The sequence below is a fragment of the Acanthopagrus latus genome, chromosome 6 (genome assembly GCF_904848185.1).
Source record: "Acanthopagrus latus isolate v.2019 chromosome 6, fAcaLat1.1, whole genome shotgun sequence".
NCBI classification, from domain to species: Eukaryota; Metazoa; Chordata; class Actinopteri; order Spariformes; family Sparidae; genus Acanthopagrus; species Acanthopagrus latus.
The window spans coordinates 19,875,130-19,895,881 of NC_051044.1; the positions used below are offsets into that span (position 1 = coordinate 19,875,130).

Consider the following 20,752-nt stretch of genomic DNA (forward strand, 5'->3'; position numbering starts at 1 on the left):
ACAGACCTCAAACATGACTTTGGCATTTTGGTGTTGCAGTTGTTATCAACCAACAAATACGCTATATGTGTGATGAGCAAATAAAAAATGCACAGACTTCACAGTTATTTAATGACAAGTCCCAAAATGAAAGAGCTTCCTGTTAAGTTGTGTCTTTTTAGTTCTCTACAACAGACACACAGCTCAGCTTCTTAAATCTGCACCCGATGCAGCAAGGACCAGAACAAAACTGTTTTGGTTGGACACTTACAAGTGGAATGTCAAAAAAGTTGGTTAGGAGAGGTGTAACACAAATGAAATGTAAAGATATTGTGCATTTTGACTGGCAATGATAATAACAAGTCGAAGGCAACGATGTGCAGCAAACCCAGAACCCTGTAGGCAGGAGGCTTGGCCCAGTCAAGATCTGTGTGTGTGTGTGTTTTTGTAAAACAGTCATGCTTATTGATCCGTTCACTGACAGATTGAGTTCAGAGGAGAAAAAAAAATGCAGGGGTGGAGCAAAACTGGATCTTTGGGGCTTCAAGGAAAACAAGGTTTTGCACTGGCAATGACGGCTGTGTGGGTTTGTGTGTTCACAGGGGAGCTGACACAGTGGTTTAAACAGCAGAGCTGCGAGAGTGACTGACCCCCTCAACACTTCTCCTTTTGGTGACGTATTACAATAAGTTCATATTATTCTGAAGTTAATCACTCAGACTGAAAACCAGAAACGCAGTGAGGGTCCAAACATTGTGACATGCTGTAGGAGTGTAGAATGATATCGTAATACTCACAGTCTGAATAGGTGAGTTATCATCATTTAACATGTAATGATATTTTAAGGTGCAATATGTAATACTTTTACCTTAATATATTTTAAAAAATTAGATAACAAAATAAGAAGAAATAACAGTTTTGAGGTAATGTCAAAGACATCACATCACATCTTCTGGCGTTAGCATGCTGTCTAGCTATCCCTTAGACACAGCAGCAGCACTCCCCCTCAGTGCAGAGTAAGCTAGTTGCATGGCTAACTGAGCTAACTAGCTCACGGCAGCTACAGTTAGAACCAGTTTGCGGGTATTCTGGTGGGTATGCTGCCTCTTATTTGTTTAGAGTATGAACTCGACAGGTGGCCTATTCTTACATGTACTGTAGCACTCGTGAAGGTGATTCAATGTTCAAGTGGAGTAAAAAGTGTTTTAAAATGTGTCCAACAGATGGATGGGTGCACGGGAAGTAAAACTAATTAATTTTTTCTTCCGCAGGGTGCTACTATAAAAACAGCCATGCCGCCCCCTGCTGACATCGTGAAGGTGGCTATTGAATGGCCTGGTGCTAATGCTCAGCTTATAGAGATGGACCAGGTCTGTGTTTGCATACAACGTGACATTAAGTACATTTCCAGTTCCTCTCGTAACCTCGACCGAGTGATATTTGTCAGTGGCTGAACCTTCAGAGAGTAATGTAATGTGATTGTTGCAGCTTTAATTTATTATGAATATAGAATCCATGTAAGTACTTTAGTGGCTGTCATAATTAGTAACTCATAATGTGTAATAGACTGTAATGAAATACAATTGAAAACATGGCAGGGAGACTAACATTTCTTCATTAATTTATTTTATGAATAGCCATAACATCTTTAAAGAATGTTGGTGTGGTTTCAAGTTCACCACAGTACAGAATCAGCTCTGGTTAAGCTATCAGATGACTTGCTACTGTTTGGAGACTCCTCAATTTAATCCTCCTCGATCTCGGTTCAGCTTTCGACACAGTGGACCACTCAGTTTTAATCAGCCAAATGGAACAGTGGTTTGGCATTAAGGGCTGAGCATTTAAATGGTTCTGCTTCTACCGCACTAACAGAAGTTTCACTGTTTTAAAACCTTCTCCTTTCCCTGGCCCCCCTTTCCTGTGGTATCCCCCAAGGGTCAATCCCAGGCCCCTTGTTGCTGTCTAGTGACGTGCTTCTGTTAGAAGCCCTAACATTAATTTTCACTCAAACAAGGAAGATACTAATCTTTATGTCCCCATTACACCCAGTGATTCAAAAAACTTGATGAATTGACACTTTGAAACTATGTTTTAATCTATGTTTTGATGTTGTAAATTTACAGTGGATTTTGTCTGTTTGCAGAAAAGGCCTTTGTCCTCAATAATTCGGGAAGTATGTGACGGGTAAGCATAAGCTTATTAGCCTCATATTTAAAGATTTTCCTCGTCATTTTTACTGACTTTCTTGTTCCTTTATCAAACGATTGAATATTAGCAAACATGCAATGTGTAATGATCTCCCTCTCTAGTTTATCCAAAGCATATAAGAGGTTTTATTTAGGTCACGTGTAGGAAGCAGCTATAATTGCACACAAACAAGACCACAATTGAAGTGAATACTGACGTATATGTTACAGTTTGGAGAGTAAACATTTTTTCTCTGGCTTCATCTGATAGTTATGTAAAACGTTGACAGTGATTTCTTTTGTTATGCGTTGCCTCCAGCTGTCATCGCAAAAAACACATTTAAAGGTCTGAAAGAAGGACAGCAGCCCAACCCTTAGCTCTGTTCCATAAATAAGCAGAGAAATGGCTTAATGTCATCAAACCCAGAGGAACTCTACTGACACTTTGAGTTATTGTTTATCACTCTTAAGATTAATATATTCGATAAATGCCTGTTGAACTTGTTTATTTAGAGGGGGCTGTGCTACCTGCTGGTTCTGTCAAAACAACAGCATGTGTAGGCAGAAGAAAGACTGCCTGTGATACCTGTTCTTACATGAAATCAACCTTATAATCTTGCACAGTTGGTGCAGTTGTGTAGACACACAGAGCTCAAGGATAAGATCTGACTGTTGACACCTTACATAACCATCCTCTCCCCATTTTTTTTCTCATTAGAATATTCTATGATTTCTCTTTAAGTCTTAAAGTGGGATTTTTGGTGCTCTTTTGCTTTCGCTTCAGGGATGAATATTGCAGGATTTCATCTGGCCTGTCCACCTCGGTGCTGCATCTACCCACTGCCTCCCTTTCTCCATTTGAAACTGAACATCCCTTGCACTTCACTGTTAACACCCACTGAATAATTCTCCTCCACAATCTCTCAGTTTTGCCACTAGTGTAAATGCTGGAGGGAGCGATCTGAGTTTCAACAACGTTTTATTCTTGCATACTAGAGAGTGCTGCAGTAAAAACACCAAATAAAGTTTACTTTATGTCCCACTGCTTCAACTGTAGTAGGAGTCCAACGCTTTATTTATTGAATTTTTACCTCTTAACAGTCTTTCTCTCTTTGTCCTTAGCTGGTCTCTGTCCGGCTCAGAGCAATTTGCTCTGCGTTACGCTGACGGCCCTCAGCTTTACATCACAGAGCAGGTGAGCTTCACCGTTTTCTTCCTTGTGCAAGCTTGTGTCAGTTGCATTGTAAATCAGTGTTGACCGTGCAGAGACATTCATGTTTTCTTATCTTTTAGAGCCGCGGTGATATCAAGAACGGGACCATCCTTCGATTAGCCATTTCACCTGTGAGTCACCTTTTGTTTGTTCGCGTTCAATTGAGTCTTCCCAGTTCTTCAGTGACTGGCACCTCACTCGAATTTTACTCTTATTTTGTGGTGCATTTTGCAAATGTCTTCTTTATAAACACTTGTCTTTATTGATACAAGACCACTGCTATCTAAAAGCATGAAATGAGTGGATTTTATAGCAGCGTTCTAACACACTGTTAATGTATGATAATGTATTCCCACTAATCCCACCCTGCCTCCAAGTGCACAGTGGGTGCACCTCACGCCTCCACCACCGTAACACCAGACGTCCTACTCAGTGCACCGTTAAACAAGCTATCATAGCTTACACGCTGACTGTCTGGTTCAACTTTGGCCGATCGTTTTTAAAGTAGTTGAGTTTGTCTTAACGCTCTTTGTCTGTATTTCCAACAATAGAGTCCTTTATGTTTTATATTGAAGTTCTCTTTTGCTCACGTTTTATAGTCTTCTAAACACAATGAAGTATTCTGAATGAATGCAGGTATAATTTATATAATAACGGCTTCGGTAACATGTCAGGTTGAAGCCCACCTGCCATTACATAGCAAATTGTGTAATTTGTGCTTCCTCTTTTAACAAATTGTAGTCTCATCAAATTAATTGAACCAAAATGATCCTGAATTGCAACATAAGACAGGCTTTTAAAGGTCCAATTTGTAAGACAGTCGATTATTGAATCTCACTGCCAACCCGTCAGATATTGACACTTCTGGTTGGTCAGTCAGAACAGCCACCTTTGACAGTTAGTGCTTGGACGTATATCGGTTGGCAGATTTAATTAGCTAATAATGGCCCATTACAGGTTTATTGGTAAAATACAGATATGTTGGAAAAAGATGCTTAGGGCAGTTTATAATGACTAAATATGTTTGTATATGTTTATGTTTGGTGTCTGAAAACCACATTTTATGGACCATTGTGAAAAAAGATCTGTATTAAATTGTTATTTATATATTGACCAATTTACCTATATTGATTTTTTTCACTCTGTAATTTGATCAGTCAGAGTCTATCAAATTATTATTACACCGAGACATTACTAATGTTAAAATATGTGAGTCCCTAAATATAGATACAACAACAAACCATTGGGAGGAGCTTTGCCTTGAGTCTTAATCATTAATTAATCATTGAGTCATAATTCAATGAACTCTTGGCTGAGGTAAGCTTATCGTGAGAGATGTGTTTTTCTCTGTCTCATAGGCCCGTGCTGCTCGTCAGCTCCTGGAGAGGATCCAATCCCATGGTATCGACGCTCGCCTGGAGGCTCTGAAGGAGCTCGCCAAGCTGTCCGCAGACCCAACATTCGCCACAGAGTTCATCAATATGGAGGGCATCGGCACGCTGGCCCGTCTGGTTGAGAGTGGCACCCAGTGAGCACCAATTGATTTTTTTCTGACAGCGATGATAGTTGCTAGTTCTACACCAGGCTCATGCTGCACTGAGTGCTGTGATTGCTTAAAGCTATGCCACTGAGGGGGAGGTTGAATCTGGTTGGGACTGTCCAGGTCAGACGCTGGAAACGGGCCGCACTAATTGTTCTTTGCTATCTTCAGCTTCGGCGAAATGCTGGCCTTCACTCTCACCGCCTTCCTGGAGCTAATGGACCACGGCATTGTGTCCTGGGACCTTATCTCCCTCTCCTTCATCAAACAGGTACGTCCTCCATCAAAAGAACAGCTCATAATCCCACACAGTACAGTGTTCACACGCAGCCCACTGGACAAACCTCTATTGTTTAAAATTCAAAGGTCTGTACTTTTTATTCTCATTTATTCATAAGCTTTAATTTAATTACTCTACCCTCCTTTCGTCCTTCGTGCTGGAAGTGAGTGGGTGCTGTTGCCTAGCTACTCTGAGCACTACGCCGAGCTCCTTCAGTGTGTATGCAACTTGGTTTTCTTCTGCAAACTTCCGCTTGGCCTTGACTGTCACTCGGGGGAGAAACTTTCTCAACTTGTGGTTTTCTTTCACATTCAAATTCATTTTTTTCAATAGTAGAGGGATTTAACTTTCCATGGATCACATGCTCTTGTTGGGGCGACTCAGAAACTTTCAAGCCCACTTGAGTTGACTCAGCGTCCTCTCCTCCTCTGTCCTCCTCCCACAGATTGCAGGCTACGTGAACCAGCCGATGGTGGATGTGTCCATCCTGCAGCGCTCCCTCGCCATCCTCGAGAGCATGGTCCTCAACAGCCACAGCCTGTACCATCGAGTGGCGCAGGAGATCACCGTGGGACAGCTCATCGGGCACCTGCAAGTGTGAGCACACACACACGCACAGGGGCTTCACGCACTCTGATATGTCGAGGTGGGGGGGTGGGTGGGCGGAGGAGTGAATGAAGTAACTGAAGGAGTAAAATATTAGAAGTATGCCACAGAATTTGGCTTGTGGTGCTGCTTTAGAAGAGAGAGTTCGGGATGCTGAGATGAGATGGCGTTATTCTATGTTTTTCAGTCTTGGCAGCAAATCCCATGAGATAAACCCAAACCAACAATGTGTTAGTCCTCCTCTCATAACCTCCCTGCTTCTCTGTCCTGCTTGTGGCTCTCAGCCTTTAAAATAAAAGTCACATGCACATTTCATGTACATCATTTACCAAAAACAGCTGCGCTCTGTTTTTTTTTTTTTTTTTTTTTTTAATTTTAGCAAACATTACTCAAACTGAAGTAAACAGTCCTGAAGAACAAGCTGTATGTGGTGTGGTTACTCAGGCGATTCTTGTCAGGAGGATCCATTCATTGTTGGTTCCAGCCTTTTTATGGTAGTGAAAGTAAAGCTAATATTTCTTTAAATTTTTCAATAAACTAGTTTAACTGCTTTAAAAACAAAATTAAGAATAATGTGATGATTAAAAAATGTTAGGGTGAAGAATGTCTTCTAAAAATTGTATGACATTGCTCAGGTTTAGATGAATCGTTACGTAGCATAGTTGCCCGTAGCTTAAGCTTTGTATGGAGAGCACGAGGCTTCTAACTGGTTGTTACATTGCTTGGTATCCCTTCAGGTCAAACCAGGAGATCCAAACCTACGCCATCGCCCTCATCAACGCTCTTTTCCTGAAGGCGCCGGAGGACAGGCGGCAGGTCAGTGCACAGCAGTGGAGAAAAAGGTCTAAGTACACGAAACAGATAGACATAGCTAGAATACTAATAATGTTCCATCCTCACGTTACACTCTAATAAAAGCCACCCGTGGGTACTAAACTGACATTTATTCATGACAGTCATGTGTTTTGGGGCGTCACCGAGCTGCAGATATTGCCTCAACCTGGCTGCAGCGGTAGGTTAGTTACCAGAGTTAATCCCATGAATAGGCGTCTGTCTGCCAGCTGTCATGTTGTGGATTCTGTCACCACTGTAATGTCACACTCACTCAAAATAGTGCTTGCTTTCCTTTGAAGTTCGCACATTTGTTATGCTGCAGTAATTTCAGCATTGCTCAGCGAGGTAGACGTGCCTCCCAGCTGTAACAGAGGGATGACTTGATTATTAAGGATTTATTTGCAGGCTTATTTCGGCGAAAGGTGCTCATTTCTAATCATCTCAAGGATCGGACACGATGCCAGCCACTGATACTGGATATCATATATCATCATAATCTGCTCATGATGGAGAGCAGAGTGTGAAAATGTGACATCCTGGCATTGTTAGCAGCGTAGGCAGGATTTAACAAATGTGGCACAAAAAGTCATTCAGGTACGTCCAAATAGGCTAATTTATGACAGCAAGTGCAGTTTGATTGAATGTAGTTGAACAGAAACATCCCAAACGGATGCATTCTGTGCCTGAAATGTCTTTGCAGCACAGCCAAATGCTCAGGAACTAAAGGAGCGAGCGGGTCTTTGGATCTCCGTCCAGTGTGTTACTCATCACTGTCATAACGGCTCATTTTGCTCAGCTCACCCTGCAGTGATAACTTCAGTCCCAGCTCACACGCTGTACCGGCTCACTGTTTCATCCTGTGTCATACGCTGTTTTGTCTACTGTGTGTGTGTGTGTCGGGGGGGCATCACATTTATAATGACTGGTCTCCATGTTGGAAATCTCAGCTAATGCCTCAAGTTAAATGATGAGTTACTGACAGTGAATATATTTAGTTTTGGCCACATAAAAACATCACTTTGTAGTTTTGTATCACACACAACACTAGTATTTACCAGAGTAAGGGAGAAATTTGATCACAACTCACAATATGTTTAACAGCAGTCAACAGCTGTCCTGTAATAGCAGCTATATTGATGCATAAAAGCAATAACAGGGAATGTTTATAAGCAAAGAAAGGTTTTCGAAGTACAGTGCTGCCGCAAAGCATCTGTTGCTTGATCTAAATGAGCTGCACATGCAGAAAGTTTACAAATCACCTCAAAACTACATTCATAATGTAGCTTCACTTCTGCAGTGTTACACGCCATTGATTGCAGGAGGGGGAATTGCAAATAGTGTATGCAGCTCATGTTGGATTATTCTTGTAATAATTTGTCTGAACAATGTGATCTTGTGTTTTGTGGTCATCACTTAAAATGCCCCGAGATAATTTCATCAAGTTGATGAGGCAGTGACATGTCAGGCTGTCACTCTATGACTTTTTTGATTCAGTAGCCCAATTGTAAATTTCTCGGAATTGAAGCCCCAGTTACCACAATCGTTAGCTTAAGATGTATTGAAAATTACCCATACGGGGTAAGGGCTCCTCAGTTTGTCAGAGGACTCCTCAGTCCATTTTGAAAGTAATAAAAGAGAGTGTGTGTGAAGGCGGAGGGCTGAAAGACGCAATGAAAAGAAGAGGTGTATTATTTACCTTTTATTTCTGTGAGTTATTACATTTCCTTTCTTCGGGCCATCTGATGTACTGCATGTTCCAACAGTTGTCCTTGAACATGCATTCATCTCCTGCTGCTGTCATTGACCACTGGAGGGCGAACTTAGTCAGTTCTTTTGATATGAATACAGCAGAGGGACACAGAGTACATACTGTACTGCTAAAGTGATTACAAACAGGGCTAAAACTCCAGATGCATTGAGTGTATCAGAGTGGAGTTTATCTTTACAGCATAGACACATGGATATTTTCACACAATTTTTGTTATAATTTTCAGAAGAGTTGCTGTTTTGATGTCTGTCTTGTGCATAGGATTTTCTTTGCGGTGAAAAAACTGTTTTTCCAGCATTCTAGATAAGGCAGCTCCCAGAACACCACAGTGATTTTCATACATGAATGGTGGTTAGAATATCACCGTATCCTCTGTGGGAGGATGGAATTTCAGTTCTTTGTCAAATGCTTTCAAACCCAGATGAATCAACCAATAAATGCGTGGTCATCTGACACGCTCTGTGATGTTTTAAAACAGCTGTATGTTGTGACCACTTGAAGTCCATATTTGACTGTTGTTTCATGTTCTTATTCCGTCCTTATTGCATGCTGTGCCGGTGATGTATCCCTGTATCTCATTGTCCGTGTGTGCGCTCTCTGTTTCCATTGCTGTTACACCCACGTCCCTCCTCCCTCCCTTCAACCTGTAGGAGGAGTATACTAACCCGCTGGAGCAGCACCTCACTGTGAGTACACATCCCTCGGCATCCCATACCATCCTCCTCGCCCCACAGTCCTCCTCCTCCCCTCCTTCGCTCTCTCGCTCTTTCTGTGCCACCGCATAATCCACGCAAATACAAGATAGAGTCGTAGCTCGCTGCAGCAGCAGACAGACTGTGTTGACAGATTGACAGGAGTTAGAGCGTGTCGACATGTTTGACAGAACGTGTGAAGGGCACAAAGTCAGAAATCTAACGACCATTTACTGTAGGTTGAAACAAGTAAAGTCTCTTCTGTATAGTAAAGCATCTTCCCTTCATATTTTGTGTCTAGAGCAGCCCTTTTTTTTGGTCTCCCTCTTGGGAAATTTTTCTTAAGCTTCGAGGGAATACAGTGACATGGCACACATTGCAGTCAAACAACAGTATCACTCCCAGATCTGCATACACACCAAGAATAATGCACGACTCCCCTCTCCAAAACATTTCCTGACTACTGCATCGAGATATTGCACATATGTGTCTTTTAATTTCTCCTCAGGAAATGGCGAGCACTTTGGCTCAGAAACACCTGCGGTCCATCATCCTCAATGTGAGTATCAAGTCTGAGCTGCAGAAGTATTTCTGGAGATGTCAGCTGCACATCATAGTTAACGATCTGCTCTGCCGACTGTTAGCTGTGAAATACCCCTTTTGTGAGATTTGAGCAGCAGTTGAAACTAGTTGCTGTTAAAAAAAATCTGAAAACCTTTTCTATACATAAATATTGATATTGGACTGTCCTCTGTCAGAGTTTGGTGGCTGTCAGAGGCTGGAAGTTTCATCCCAGGGACCAGCAGTTCAGAATGTGGAAAGATTTACTCAGAGAGCTGTGACACAGAACCGGTATATGTGATATGGCACAAGTTCCGTGAAGTGGAACGAAACCTTGCTCTGAAATGATTCCTTTTGCCACCAACTCTACTGAAAGTGGCCGAGTGACTGAGCAGGCTGCAAGTGTCGGCTGCAGTCCTGCTTCCTGGAGCAAGGAACCATGCTGCAGCATTGTGTGCTTTTTTCGGGTTTCACGATGCTACATTGTTTGTCTTTGTCATTATATTTTCCTTGTATGGTTGCCATTTATAATTGCAACAAACATATGCAGGGTATGCAGTCCATAAAGCCAAGTAGCCTTGGCAGTTTTCTGTCTTCAGATGATTTACCAGCTGTTCCAATTGTTAGCTCCCCTATCAGCGGAGGAGAACAAATTATTTGACTTTTTCTTTTTCTGTTCTGTTTTGTTTTGTTTTGTTTTGTGTGTCAGTATTTGATGTAGCCAATATAGAAGCTTTGCTCCTAACCCCGCGCTCTTCTTCTCCAGCATGTTATTAGAGGAAATCGACCAATCAAAGCAGAGATGGCACATCAGCTTTACGTGCTGCAGGTACTGACCTTCAACCTTTTGGAAGAACGAATGATGACTAAAATGGATCCGAATGACCAGGTAAGATAGAGATGAATGTATTATCTGTTTAGCGGTTTCATTATTTATTGATGAGATGATTATTTTCACAAATGCTCTGTCACATTGCACATTGAGTGCAATAAACCAATTTCTTTTAAATGTAAAGTGATGTAAGAAGTCATCGATGGCATGTTCAATAATCTTTATTATCACTGTAATCGCTGTATTGATCAGAGACCTTCTTTGAGTCGGGTTTACTCTGATGGATCTTCTTTAAGTGTAAAAAGTACAAAGTGGAATAGAAAATAAAAATTTTCTTGCTGGTTCTCATCAGTGTCTACAGTGTAGATGGGACCTTTTGCACGTGCATGCACAAAGTGAACTTACTGTATGTCACACAGTATAAAAGTGGAAAAACATAAAGTAAAGTAACTTCTGATCTGATTTTCCTGAGATTATATTTGTTTATTTTGCATAAATTCAGTCATTTGTTGACTGCTGATTCATCCAAACCTTTGCAGGGTTCTTCATTATTTTGGTGCTGTAATGTTAAAAGTGTCACTCTTTATGTTGATAACATCTTTGCTTGCTGTGGTTCAGGCCCAGAGAGACATCATCTTCGAGCTGCGCAGGATTGCTTTCGATGGAGAAAATGACCCCACTGGTACAGAGAAGAGAAAGGCCATGTACACCAAGGACTATAAGATGCTGGGCTTCACTGTGAGTCTCCACGGCACATCTCAGTTTTTTCTGTGTTGCAACTGTAAAATCAGCTGTATAAGTACATTTGAATAAAAACATTTTTCTCTCCCGGCTGATGTCATTTCTGTTTTAAATGCAGAACCATGTGAACCCAGCCATGGACTTCACCCAGACTCCACCGGGGATGCTGGCTTTGGACAACATGCTGTACCTCGCCAAGGTTCACCAGGACACATACATCAGGGTTCGTTTCTTTTGCCTCAGGCGCGATGTTGCTCATCTCACAGGGGTGGAAAAATCAGTCACACCTAACATGTCGTCTCACCCATGACAGATCGTCCTGGAGAACAGCAGCCGCGAGGACAAGCACGAATGTCCCTTTGGCCGCTGCGCCATCGAACTCACTCGAATGTTGTGTGAGATACTCCAAGTTGGAGAACTGCGTAAGTAGATCTGTGTTTGACAAGTAGCTGTTGTGCGTTTATTCATAAAATGTCTGTGGTGTGACACTTAACACTCCAGCAAAGGATAATGTGTGAGAGAGAGAGAGAGAGAGAGAGAGAGGAAACATGCATCTCATACTGATTTTCACTTCTGTTCTTTTACAATTGAAATATTTTCTTTTGTGCAGCTAATGAGGGCTGCAACGACTACCACCCCATGTTCTTCACTCATGACCGGGCATGGGAGGAGTTCTTCTGTGTCTGCATCCAGCTTCTTAATAAAACCTGGAAGGAGATGAGGGCCACAGCCGAGGACTTCAATAAGGTCCGAGATTAAAGCACTCACTTTTTTATTTGTCTACGTGCTGACACTCCCTGCTTTGACCCAACAATGGTTGTGTGCTTGCCACCTAAGCAGACAGTATAGACAAATATTTATTTAACACTGATGGATACGACAACGCCCTTAACAAAGTAGAATTAAACTTGTTTCTGTCTTCTTTTAGAAATCAAAAAGAGGTGAAATTGGGACAGTATGCTGATTGTTATTTATTTATTTATTTTTTGGCAGCATCAAAGGAAGCAGCCAAAAACCAAAAGTGCTGATTGAATAAATGAACTTCATAACATAGTTTTAATCAAACGTATCGCTCTAAGAGCCAAACAGCCAAATACAGGAACCATGCTGCTTTAAAGGTGTTTGAAATCTTTCATTAAAATGTGAATACACGTGACCAATTCATGAAAGAGAGCTGGTATAACATACTCAAAGTCTAAGCAAAACTGTTCATATTGACCAAACATATTGAGAAGAGGCAGTGCAGCCCACTATGGACGTGATAAACTGCTGCACCTGGGCAGAGTCCCATAGAGGACATAGAGCCACATGTTGTTAACAAGTCGTCGCTGATGTGGACGTTTAAAGACGAAAAATCTTAGAAGAAGAGAAGTGCTCAATATTGAATCATCAATCTTTGCTTACCACATCTTAGCCTTTCTTACTCTCAGGTATGCACAGACTACAGGTTGTAACTCATTTATGAATACGAAAACGTGACGTTTTCAGTTATCATATCAGTATCAGCCATGAGAAGCAGGTTTTTATTGATTATGCTATCGACCGAAAAAAAAAACCATGTCATGCATCCCTAGAGACTTTTAGACTTTTTCATTTTAACTTTTGTGGGATATTTAAACAGGTTCACCAGTTCCTATAAAAAGCGAGAGTCTGACTGTCTGAAGACTCTGACACTCTGACAACGGAGGCGAAGATGAAACATTTAACTTGCTAATTACTCTAAATGAAAAACACTTTCAGTGTTTACAGTGGCTGATTGTCCTCGCCAAGTAAACACCATCCTCCAGTCAAGGTTTGCTCAGCATGAATGTGAGTTATATCAGGCTTAACATTTAAAGTCATTTAAGAGATGACTGCAGCTGCATTGTTCTGCTGTGTGACCGAACAGCCGGTTGAAGTAGACCGCTAAAAGGTTTTTGGTTTGTTAAATAATATATGACAATTATATTCTTAATGCTGTCTATTTCAATCCAGAGTGTTTTGTCCGGATGATCACATTTAAATACATTTCCACTCATATTGACATTTATTGTTACAGAATACCTGGGACCATCTAGTGTATTTAAAATATTCATGCCTTTAGTTGGGGAAAGATGTCTGTCAGCAGAACGACTCTCTGAATGGGAAAAGAATGGCTCTGTGAATTACAGCTGTAACAATATGTGAGAGTAATATCTCTGCCATTTGCCAACAGTTGAGGGACTGTGGCATGTGTTTATTCCACCTTTCCTCACTCATTCGGTGCATATGGATGTGTGTGTGTGTGTGTGTGTGTGTGTGTGTGTGTGTGTGTGTGTGTGTGTACGCTTAAAACCTTACCAGGTGATGCAGGTGGTGCGTGAGCAGATCACCAGGGCTCTGGCAATGAAGCCGTCATCTTTAGACCAGCTGAAGAATAAACTGCGAGGCCTCAACTATTCAGAGATTCTGCGCCTGCGGCAGTCTGAGCGAATGAGCCAGGACGACTTTCAGTCTCCACCAATCATGTCAGTGTGTGCCTACACTACCTCTGATTGTACTGTTAGAGTTTTAACCTGGCCATTTCTAGACTTGTTCTGAATTTAGTAACTTTTTCTTTGCAGCAGATTATGTTTGTTGCTGCAAAAATGTCTCTGTTTTTGTAATAGTAAATTGTACACAACAGTGCGTGTCCCTGTTACTAATGTGCTGTTTGTGCTGCAGCGAGTTGCGGGAGAGAATTCAGCCCGAGATCTTGGAGCTCATCAAGCAACAGAGACTCAACCGACTGTGTGAGGGAAGCTGCTTCCGCAAACTGGGGAACCGCCGGAGGCAAGGTACGCACGGTATCGATACAACCACTTTTTTTTCTACAGGAGTGCTGTTGATAATGAGCTAAACTTGTGTTCTCTGCCTGTTTTCACAGAGAAGTTTTGGTTCTGCAGACTCTCACTGAATCACAAAGTGCTGCACTATGGGGACCTTGATGAGTCACCTCAGGGTGAAGTGCCTTTTGAGCTACTCAGTGACAAGAGTAAGATATTCTGAAACCTTTATTTCTCCAGGTGGCGCCATGTCTCAGCTAATAACTGTTTCATAACACACAATGAAACATTCACGAGCAGACGGTGCTGTGTGTGTGTCAGTAGGCTGACCTTAATAAACTTGTCAAATTATGAAGTTGTTACTTTTCTATTCCTCCTAGTCCCCGTCTCTGATATCAAGTCTGTGGTGACCGGGAAGGACTGCCCTCATATGAAGGAAAAAAGTGCTCTGAAACAAAACAAGGTAATATAATTTTGATTTGTTTTTTATTGTCATTCCACTCACACGGCTGCTCGGTCATTCTTTGCTGCCTCTGAGTGTAACTGTGTTGTTTGTCCCGTATGTTTCTCTCAGGAGGTGCTGGAGTTAGCCTTCTCTGTCCTGTACGATCCTGATGAGACACTCAATTTTGTTGCGCCCAATAAGTATGAGGTAAGTGTAGCGACAGCTACACAGCTGCACTGTTCAACATTTTTATATGAACAATGGATCAAATATGTATAATTGTAAAGTTGCTTGTAGGGAAGAACCAACCTAGAATTATCAGGCAACTCTGCAGATGCCATCAGGTCCAAAGAGCACTTCGTTCATTGTTTTAGTTTTCTTAATGTTTTGGCTCACTCTCACAGCCTTTTAACTACACACCCAGCTGTACCAGGCGGCTGATTTTAGCTAAAAACCCACACTCCTCTCCTCATCATGTTTCTGTTATCCCCCCAGTGGCTGAAGTTATTCATGCTTGTGACCAACAACAAAAAACAATTAGCTGCTTAGTCAGGACCATATACATTTAAGTTCATGTGTTTGATAATTGTATGAATCTGGACGTCCAAATCAACAACATGACCTACAACTTGTTACAGTGACTTGTTGACTGTTGTGTTATGTGTGTGTGATTTTTTTTGGAGCAGTATTGCATCTGGACTGACGGGCTGTGTGCGCTGCTGGGCAGAGAGATGGGCAGTGACCTGACGCGCAGCGACCTAGATACTCTCATCAGCATGGAGATGAAGCTCCGCCTCCTTGACCTTGAGAACATCACCATCCCGGAAGCCCCGCCCCCGGTGCCGAAGGAGCCTAGCTCGTACAACTTCACCTACAACTACAGCTGAGATGTGTGTTTGAGCGCGTGTGTGTTTGTAATGCATGTGTGTGTTGGTGAAGGATCTTTTGACGAGTTTAGCCGCAGATGTGTGCACCAGAAAAGGTTATTTTGAGTTTTTTATTTACCTTTCAGAGCCCTGGAGACTTCTCTCCTTACGTGTTTGTGATGCTGTAGTGTTTGTCAATCAGGACTAATGTGTTTATAGCTCCATAGAGAGCTCTGAGGGTAAGGGTCTGCTACAGAGCAGTGCACCTGGAGCTGGTAAAGATTCAGTGAGTGAATCTGTCAGTCCAGTCTCCAGGCAACATCTCGATTTGTATTCCCCATTCTTTGTTATTTAAAGCTGTATACCTGTTAATATAGTTGAGGAATGCTTTGCCTGGTGATGGAGATGGACATGTTGTACAAAACTCCTATTTAGTCTACAGTTGAGTATATTTAAATCAAATTGTAGCTTAACTGATCCATTAAGCTATGCACATGTTCACGTGCACCCTGTTTGTCCCTCCACATAACGTCTGTATGAGCTGAAAGTGCACAGACTCGCACGCTCATGAAATGAGATTCAGCCATTGTCTTGCTCAAGGTCTTGCTCCAGTTGGAGGGAAAGTTGATGTCACGGAGGATCAAACATGAAGTTTCTTTCACGGATCAGAAAACACAAGAAGCTAAATATCAGTGATGAAGAGAGCTAGAAGAGTAATTTTAAAAGAAATTGACAGGATTGACAGGATCACTGTCACTGAACTAATTCTGAGACACAAAAACCTAAGGCTGCATCTAACAACCGTTATCACAATCTTTAAATCTGCAGATTATTTTCTCCATGAATTGATAATTTAATCTGTAAAATAACAGGAAAAAAACATGTTTACATACCCTGTTTCATCTGACTTATGTAACCTAAAAGAAAACCCAAAGAAATTCAGTTTGCTATGATTGAGGACTAAGAAAACCAGCAAATAGATGAAGAATGATGAATATTCCGTGAATGATTGTCAGCATATTTGCTGATAATTGTCTGTCAGTCAACTAACCAATTATTACATAACCATCCCAGCTGCACAAAAGTGGTGCTGTCGGCATATATCTGTCAGGTGTCTGTTTACTCAATACTCACGCTGCTTCAGATCATTTGACTCACATCTCCCCTTCACAAATATTTCCCGTTGAACTGAGTTTAAGTGTGTGGTGTCCTTGGCTACTTCATGTGTCTGTGTGTATTTTTGTGTGTGCAGATTTTTGAGATTTAGTGTAAGTTGTCCATGTCGAGGGGTGTAAGGAATCGTTTCAGTGTTATGTGTGATGGAAGACATCCAACAACAAAAATGAAGATTGGACCCTTTTATGTTAAATCACAGTCACTGCATTGCCTTATCAGTAATCAACTCTCTATTTTGCGGTAACATTTGCATTTACAAGCAGTATATGAATAGTTCGTGACACATAACATGCCATGATGAGCTTTAGAAGATACAAGATTTAAGTATTATTTTCTCTGGCATTCATAACTGGTGTTTAAGCCAGTGTTAATGAATATTTTGCAGCTGTATATCATAGTTAGAATAATATATAATCATATGTACATCTTAACTAGTCAAAAAATATATCATATGTTGGCTTACAGTATTAGATGTTTAAAATGTGTTTTAAAGTGTTTCTTAACTCTACATGACCTGTATACTGATTACAATAGGATTGCAACTGTAAGTGCATTTTAAACTACTGAACATTTATGATTTTGTTTGATTACAATGGTATACACCAGTTTTGAAGGCTTAATGAGAGCATTAACAATTTGTATCGAAGACATTATTAACATAATTTTGCTGTTGGCGGTGGATGAGACTGGGGATAGGGAAGGCCAATATTTGACTGACGATCGCATTGATTACAGCCCTTTTATATAGAGTGTTTTCTTTAAAGATATACTTCAATTATTAAAGAGGCTGCTTTCAGTATTTTAAACTTTTTCATGCACACAGTAATGTAACTGTAGCTATTATTATCTCCAGAGGACACGGAATTCAACCTTTAGTTTCTGAGATGATGTTTTTAAAACAGCTCTGATGGAGCTTAGGATTTATCAGGAGGACAGCTGCTTTACTCCAAATGATTTTACTGTACAAACCTGAACTCTGCGTGGGCAGATGTGTTTAAGAAGAAGTAATATTTGACAACATTCGATCCTGACTGGAATGACTGTCGTCATGTCGGGAGATATAGATAATCAATGTTAATGTTAATTCATCAAAAAACTGCTGTGCCTTGTGTGTAAATGTGCACATGGGTTTCTCTTGATGGAGAAATGCACATATAATTTCTGCTGCTGGGGGATCACTGCAGGTGCTGTCATTGATATTTACCTCATCAAAGACACATTTGTTGAGCCACTCTATTCCCATCTGCTCTCAGTCAGAATATGTTTTATGACCAGGTCTGTCTGATCTGCAGATTACCCTGTGGATATAACTGAGATCTGCCCATCGCTGTATATAAATAATAGACAAAAGCAGTACATTTAGGGAACTTAGCCTTCTTACGCATACATTACCCATGCCCCTGGCTTTTATCTTTTAAAACTAAAGTATAGTGTGTTTTAAACTATTTGTTTATACACTGCTTATAAATGCGAAATTGGGTGTTACCTTAAACGTAAAAGTTACAAAGTGACTTAACAGTCACAGGGTTGCTTCTTTTTAGGGCCGCCATTTTGTTTCAAACAAAAAAAAGCTTCCGTCCCAAGAGCGTGTGATGTCCCTGGTGTTTGAATCCATCAGCAGTTTCGAGGCTTTATTTCAGACTTTCAATCACACTGTGCAAGTAAGCGGGACAAAAGAGCAGCTCCATTAGCCTGTCTTAATTAATGTGCCAGAAGCACGACCCTCAAATGAATGGAGGCAGGCCAGTAACAGTTGAGCGACACGGCTCACTGCTAATTTAACACACGAGCATACAGGATTGTCTGTTCTGTACACACTGATATAAGTTATAGTGCTATTGCGTGATGTCATTATCTTATTTCCACTGTGTGATTGGTTCTAAACTTTTTGTGTGTTTATTAATGTCCTGTCTAAACCAGTACTAATCACTGCTGTCATTTGTTATTGCAGAATAGAAGTATATTTTTGTAAATGACTGTACAATCTTATCTGTGAAGAGAATGGGTATCGAACTAACAAAGCGTTTTCCCTTTGCGTCACTCTGTACAGTACATTCAACATGCTTATTACTGTTATTACTGACATTTCACACTGAAAAAAAAAAAGTTTTGATCTTCATGTTTTTAAAGGTCACAAAAACATTTTCATAGCACAAGCACCTCGTATTGTTTTAGACGCCTACGCCAGCACCTAATGATGATGTCAGTGTTAATGTATCTTATACTGCTAATGGGAATAATAGAGATTGCCATTACTGTTGATGCTGTTTGTGAAAAGGAATATATTTGGAAGTTGTTTTTCAGATGTTTTTCTTTTGATTTCTCACTGATGCTGCAGATTTTAAAGGTTCCCTGCGGAATGTTCTTTTACCTCTAGTAGCGCTATGGAGCAGGTTTTCTATCAGAGGGCGTTGTTTTTCCCGTGCACGAGCGTGACACAATAGACATTCCTGCCAATGGTTTCACACTACTTCACTAATTAACAGGTGGCAATAATTCACCAAGATATACAGCAATGTGCCAACAAAGGTAGTGTACAGGAAGAATAAACAGTATAAACAACACAAGATTTGAAACATTTTGAAAATAGGCATTGAAGGTGTTCACTTTATTCTGAAGAAGGAAATACATTATACATTTGTCAGACCTAAAGTAAACACAGTGCGTTTTTCACTGAATGTATTTAAAGGAAATTCCACAGGGCGCCTTTAACTGCTGAAAAGGGTTATTTTATATTCCAGTAAGTCCTGAAACCCTTAAGCTGCTCTCAGAAAAAAACATAGCTGCAGCTAAAATATATCAATAACACAGTGAGTAGAGGAGTGTTGCATTGGATGTACTAGCAGTATGACTTGAAGTTTTTGCATCTGGTACTCTTTTACATGACTTGCTAACTATTTATTTTACACTTGCTACTAGTGATAGTAAAGAATGACATGTTGTTAGTTGAGAAATAACAACATAAAATCTAAATATGGTATACATATAGATCATTGTATGTATATACAGTATTGTGCTGCCTTATTGCAAAAAAAAAAACAAAATGTATTATGTTTTGTGTGAATAAATACAAAGTCTAACTGAGAGGGTTTGTTTTTACTGCATGTTCCTTTTGTATCCTCCTTTTTCATGAATCACCCATGCTGTGACCCAAACTCACAGTATGTAATTGCTGCCATTTGGGGACTCGATCAAAACAAAAGACAGAAGAAGCAAAGGATCATGGGAATTGTTGTCTACCTTGTTATAAAACCACCATTGCTGATGAAAATCTGGCTTCATTTGACCCGGGTGGAAATGTTAACAGAATTGAATAAGGTAAAAAGTAAAGTAAAGTTTCAGCATTTAAATTGTTCTTTTTACAGGAAAAGTATTAGCAGTAATTAGTATTAACAAGTATGGAATATTTTTGTAAAAAAAAATCCTGTATTTATAGATTTATTTTATATTGTGCATGTACAATCATTTTGTTATAAAAACAAAATAACTTGTACCTTCACATCAAATAGAGTTAATGAAGTACACCTTTTCCTCTGAAATGTGACTGAAGTAAAAAGCATAAAATGGAAATGGTCCAGTAAAGTACAAGTGTTTATTTATTCACTTTCAGTACTTCAGTAAACATTCTTGACCGTTACCTCGGATCACTTGCTCAGCTGTTGACTGTGTGCAGTATCCTGCTGATCAGTTGAACAAACTGGTAGTAAGAGGACACCTGTACCTACCGTAGTACCTAGTATCTTCAGTCTGAGTTAGACAAATCAGGTGGCTTTTATAACAAGATTCATAGTGCGACAGCTCTAACGCTGTTTGTCAAACCCCCTAAAATAACTGTGGACTTTAAACACTATTAATTTGGAAGCTTATCCCTTGACTTGACTGACTCAGACTGCTGAAACTTCACATTACCTGTGGCTGATTTTAGGAGGTAATTTTAGCACAAAACGAGGGCTGTGGATTTATTCCCCGGGAACAGTGACTAGCACGCTTAATAACAAGTGGGGATGTTTGTATTTTATTGAGACATTCTTGAAAAATGTGAGCCTATCCTTTAACCCTCGACTCAGTTCCAGGTCTTATCCAGCAGGGGACACACTGGGTCCTGTGTTTACTGAGTGGGTGTCAGATGTCCTGAGCTATTATCATACTTATGCCTGCAGCGGAGCAACAGCTATTGCATACAGAGAAGCAGAGAGTTGTAGCTGCAGATGAATCACTTATAAGTGGATTTTTTGTTGGCAGTTTGAGTT

The 20,752-nt window shown here is 40.6% G+C and overlaps 1 protein-coding gene across 7 annotated transcripts in view; it reads left to right on the plus strand.

The window, feature by feature from the left end:
* Positions 1-19,588, plus strand: part of elmo2 (engulfment and cell motility 2) — a 26,006-nt gene extending 6,418 nt beyond the window's left edge. For 4 of the 7 annotated variants that reach the window (XM_037101350.1, XM_037101353.1, XM_037101351.1 and 1 more), the window contains exons 2-23: positions 582-651; positions 1,251-1,349; positions 2,123-2,163; positions 3,288-3,360; positions 3,459-3,509; positions 4,737-4,906; positions 5,090-5,189; positions 5,644-5,795; positions 6,542-6,620; positions 9,057-9,092; positions 9,607-9,657; positions 10,426-10,548; positions 11,110-11,229; positions 11,351-11,455; positions 11,546-11,654; positions 11,843-11,979; positions 13,555-13,718; positions 13,915-14,027; positions 14,117-14,224; positions 14,396-14,478; positions 14,590-14,667; positions 15,147-19,588. In XM_037101350.1, coding sequence (XP_036957245.1) covers positions 1,272-1,349; positions 2,123-2,163; positions 3,288-3,360; positions 3,459-3,509; positions 4,737-4,906; positions 5,090-5,189; positions 5,644-5,795; positions 6,542-6,620; positions 9,057-9,092; positions 9,607-9,657; positions 10,426-10,548; positions 11,110-11,229; positions 11,351-11,455; positions 11,546-11,654; positions 11,843-11,979; positions 13,555-13,718; positions 13,915-14,027; positions 14,117-14,224; positions 14,396-14,478; positions 14,590-14,667; positions 15,147-15,347 — 2,172 coding nt within the window. In that variant the 5' untranslated portion in view covers positions 582-651; positions 1,251-1,271 and the 3' untranslated portion in view covers positions 15,348-19,588. The remainder of the gene's footprint in view (positions 1-581; positions 652-1,250; positions 1,350-2,122; positions 2,164-3,287; positions 3,361-3,458; positions 3,510-4,736; positions 4,907-5,089; positions 5,190-5,643; positions 5,796-6,541; positions 6,621-9,056; positions 9,093-9,606; positions 9,658-10,425; positions 10,549-11,109; positions 11,230-11,350; positions 11,456-11,545; positions 11,655-11,842; positions 11,980-13,554; positions 13,719-13,914; positions 14,028-14,116; positions 14,225-14,395; positions 14,479-14,589; positions 14,668-15,146) is intronic. The other 3 variants (XM_037101354.1, XM_037101355.1, XM_037101356.1) reach the window with 3 other exon arrangements.
* Positions 19,589-20,752: the final 1,164 nt, after the last annotated feature.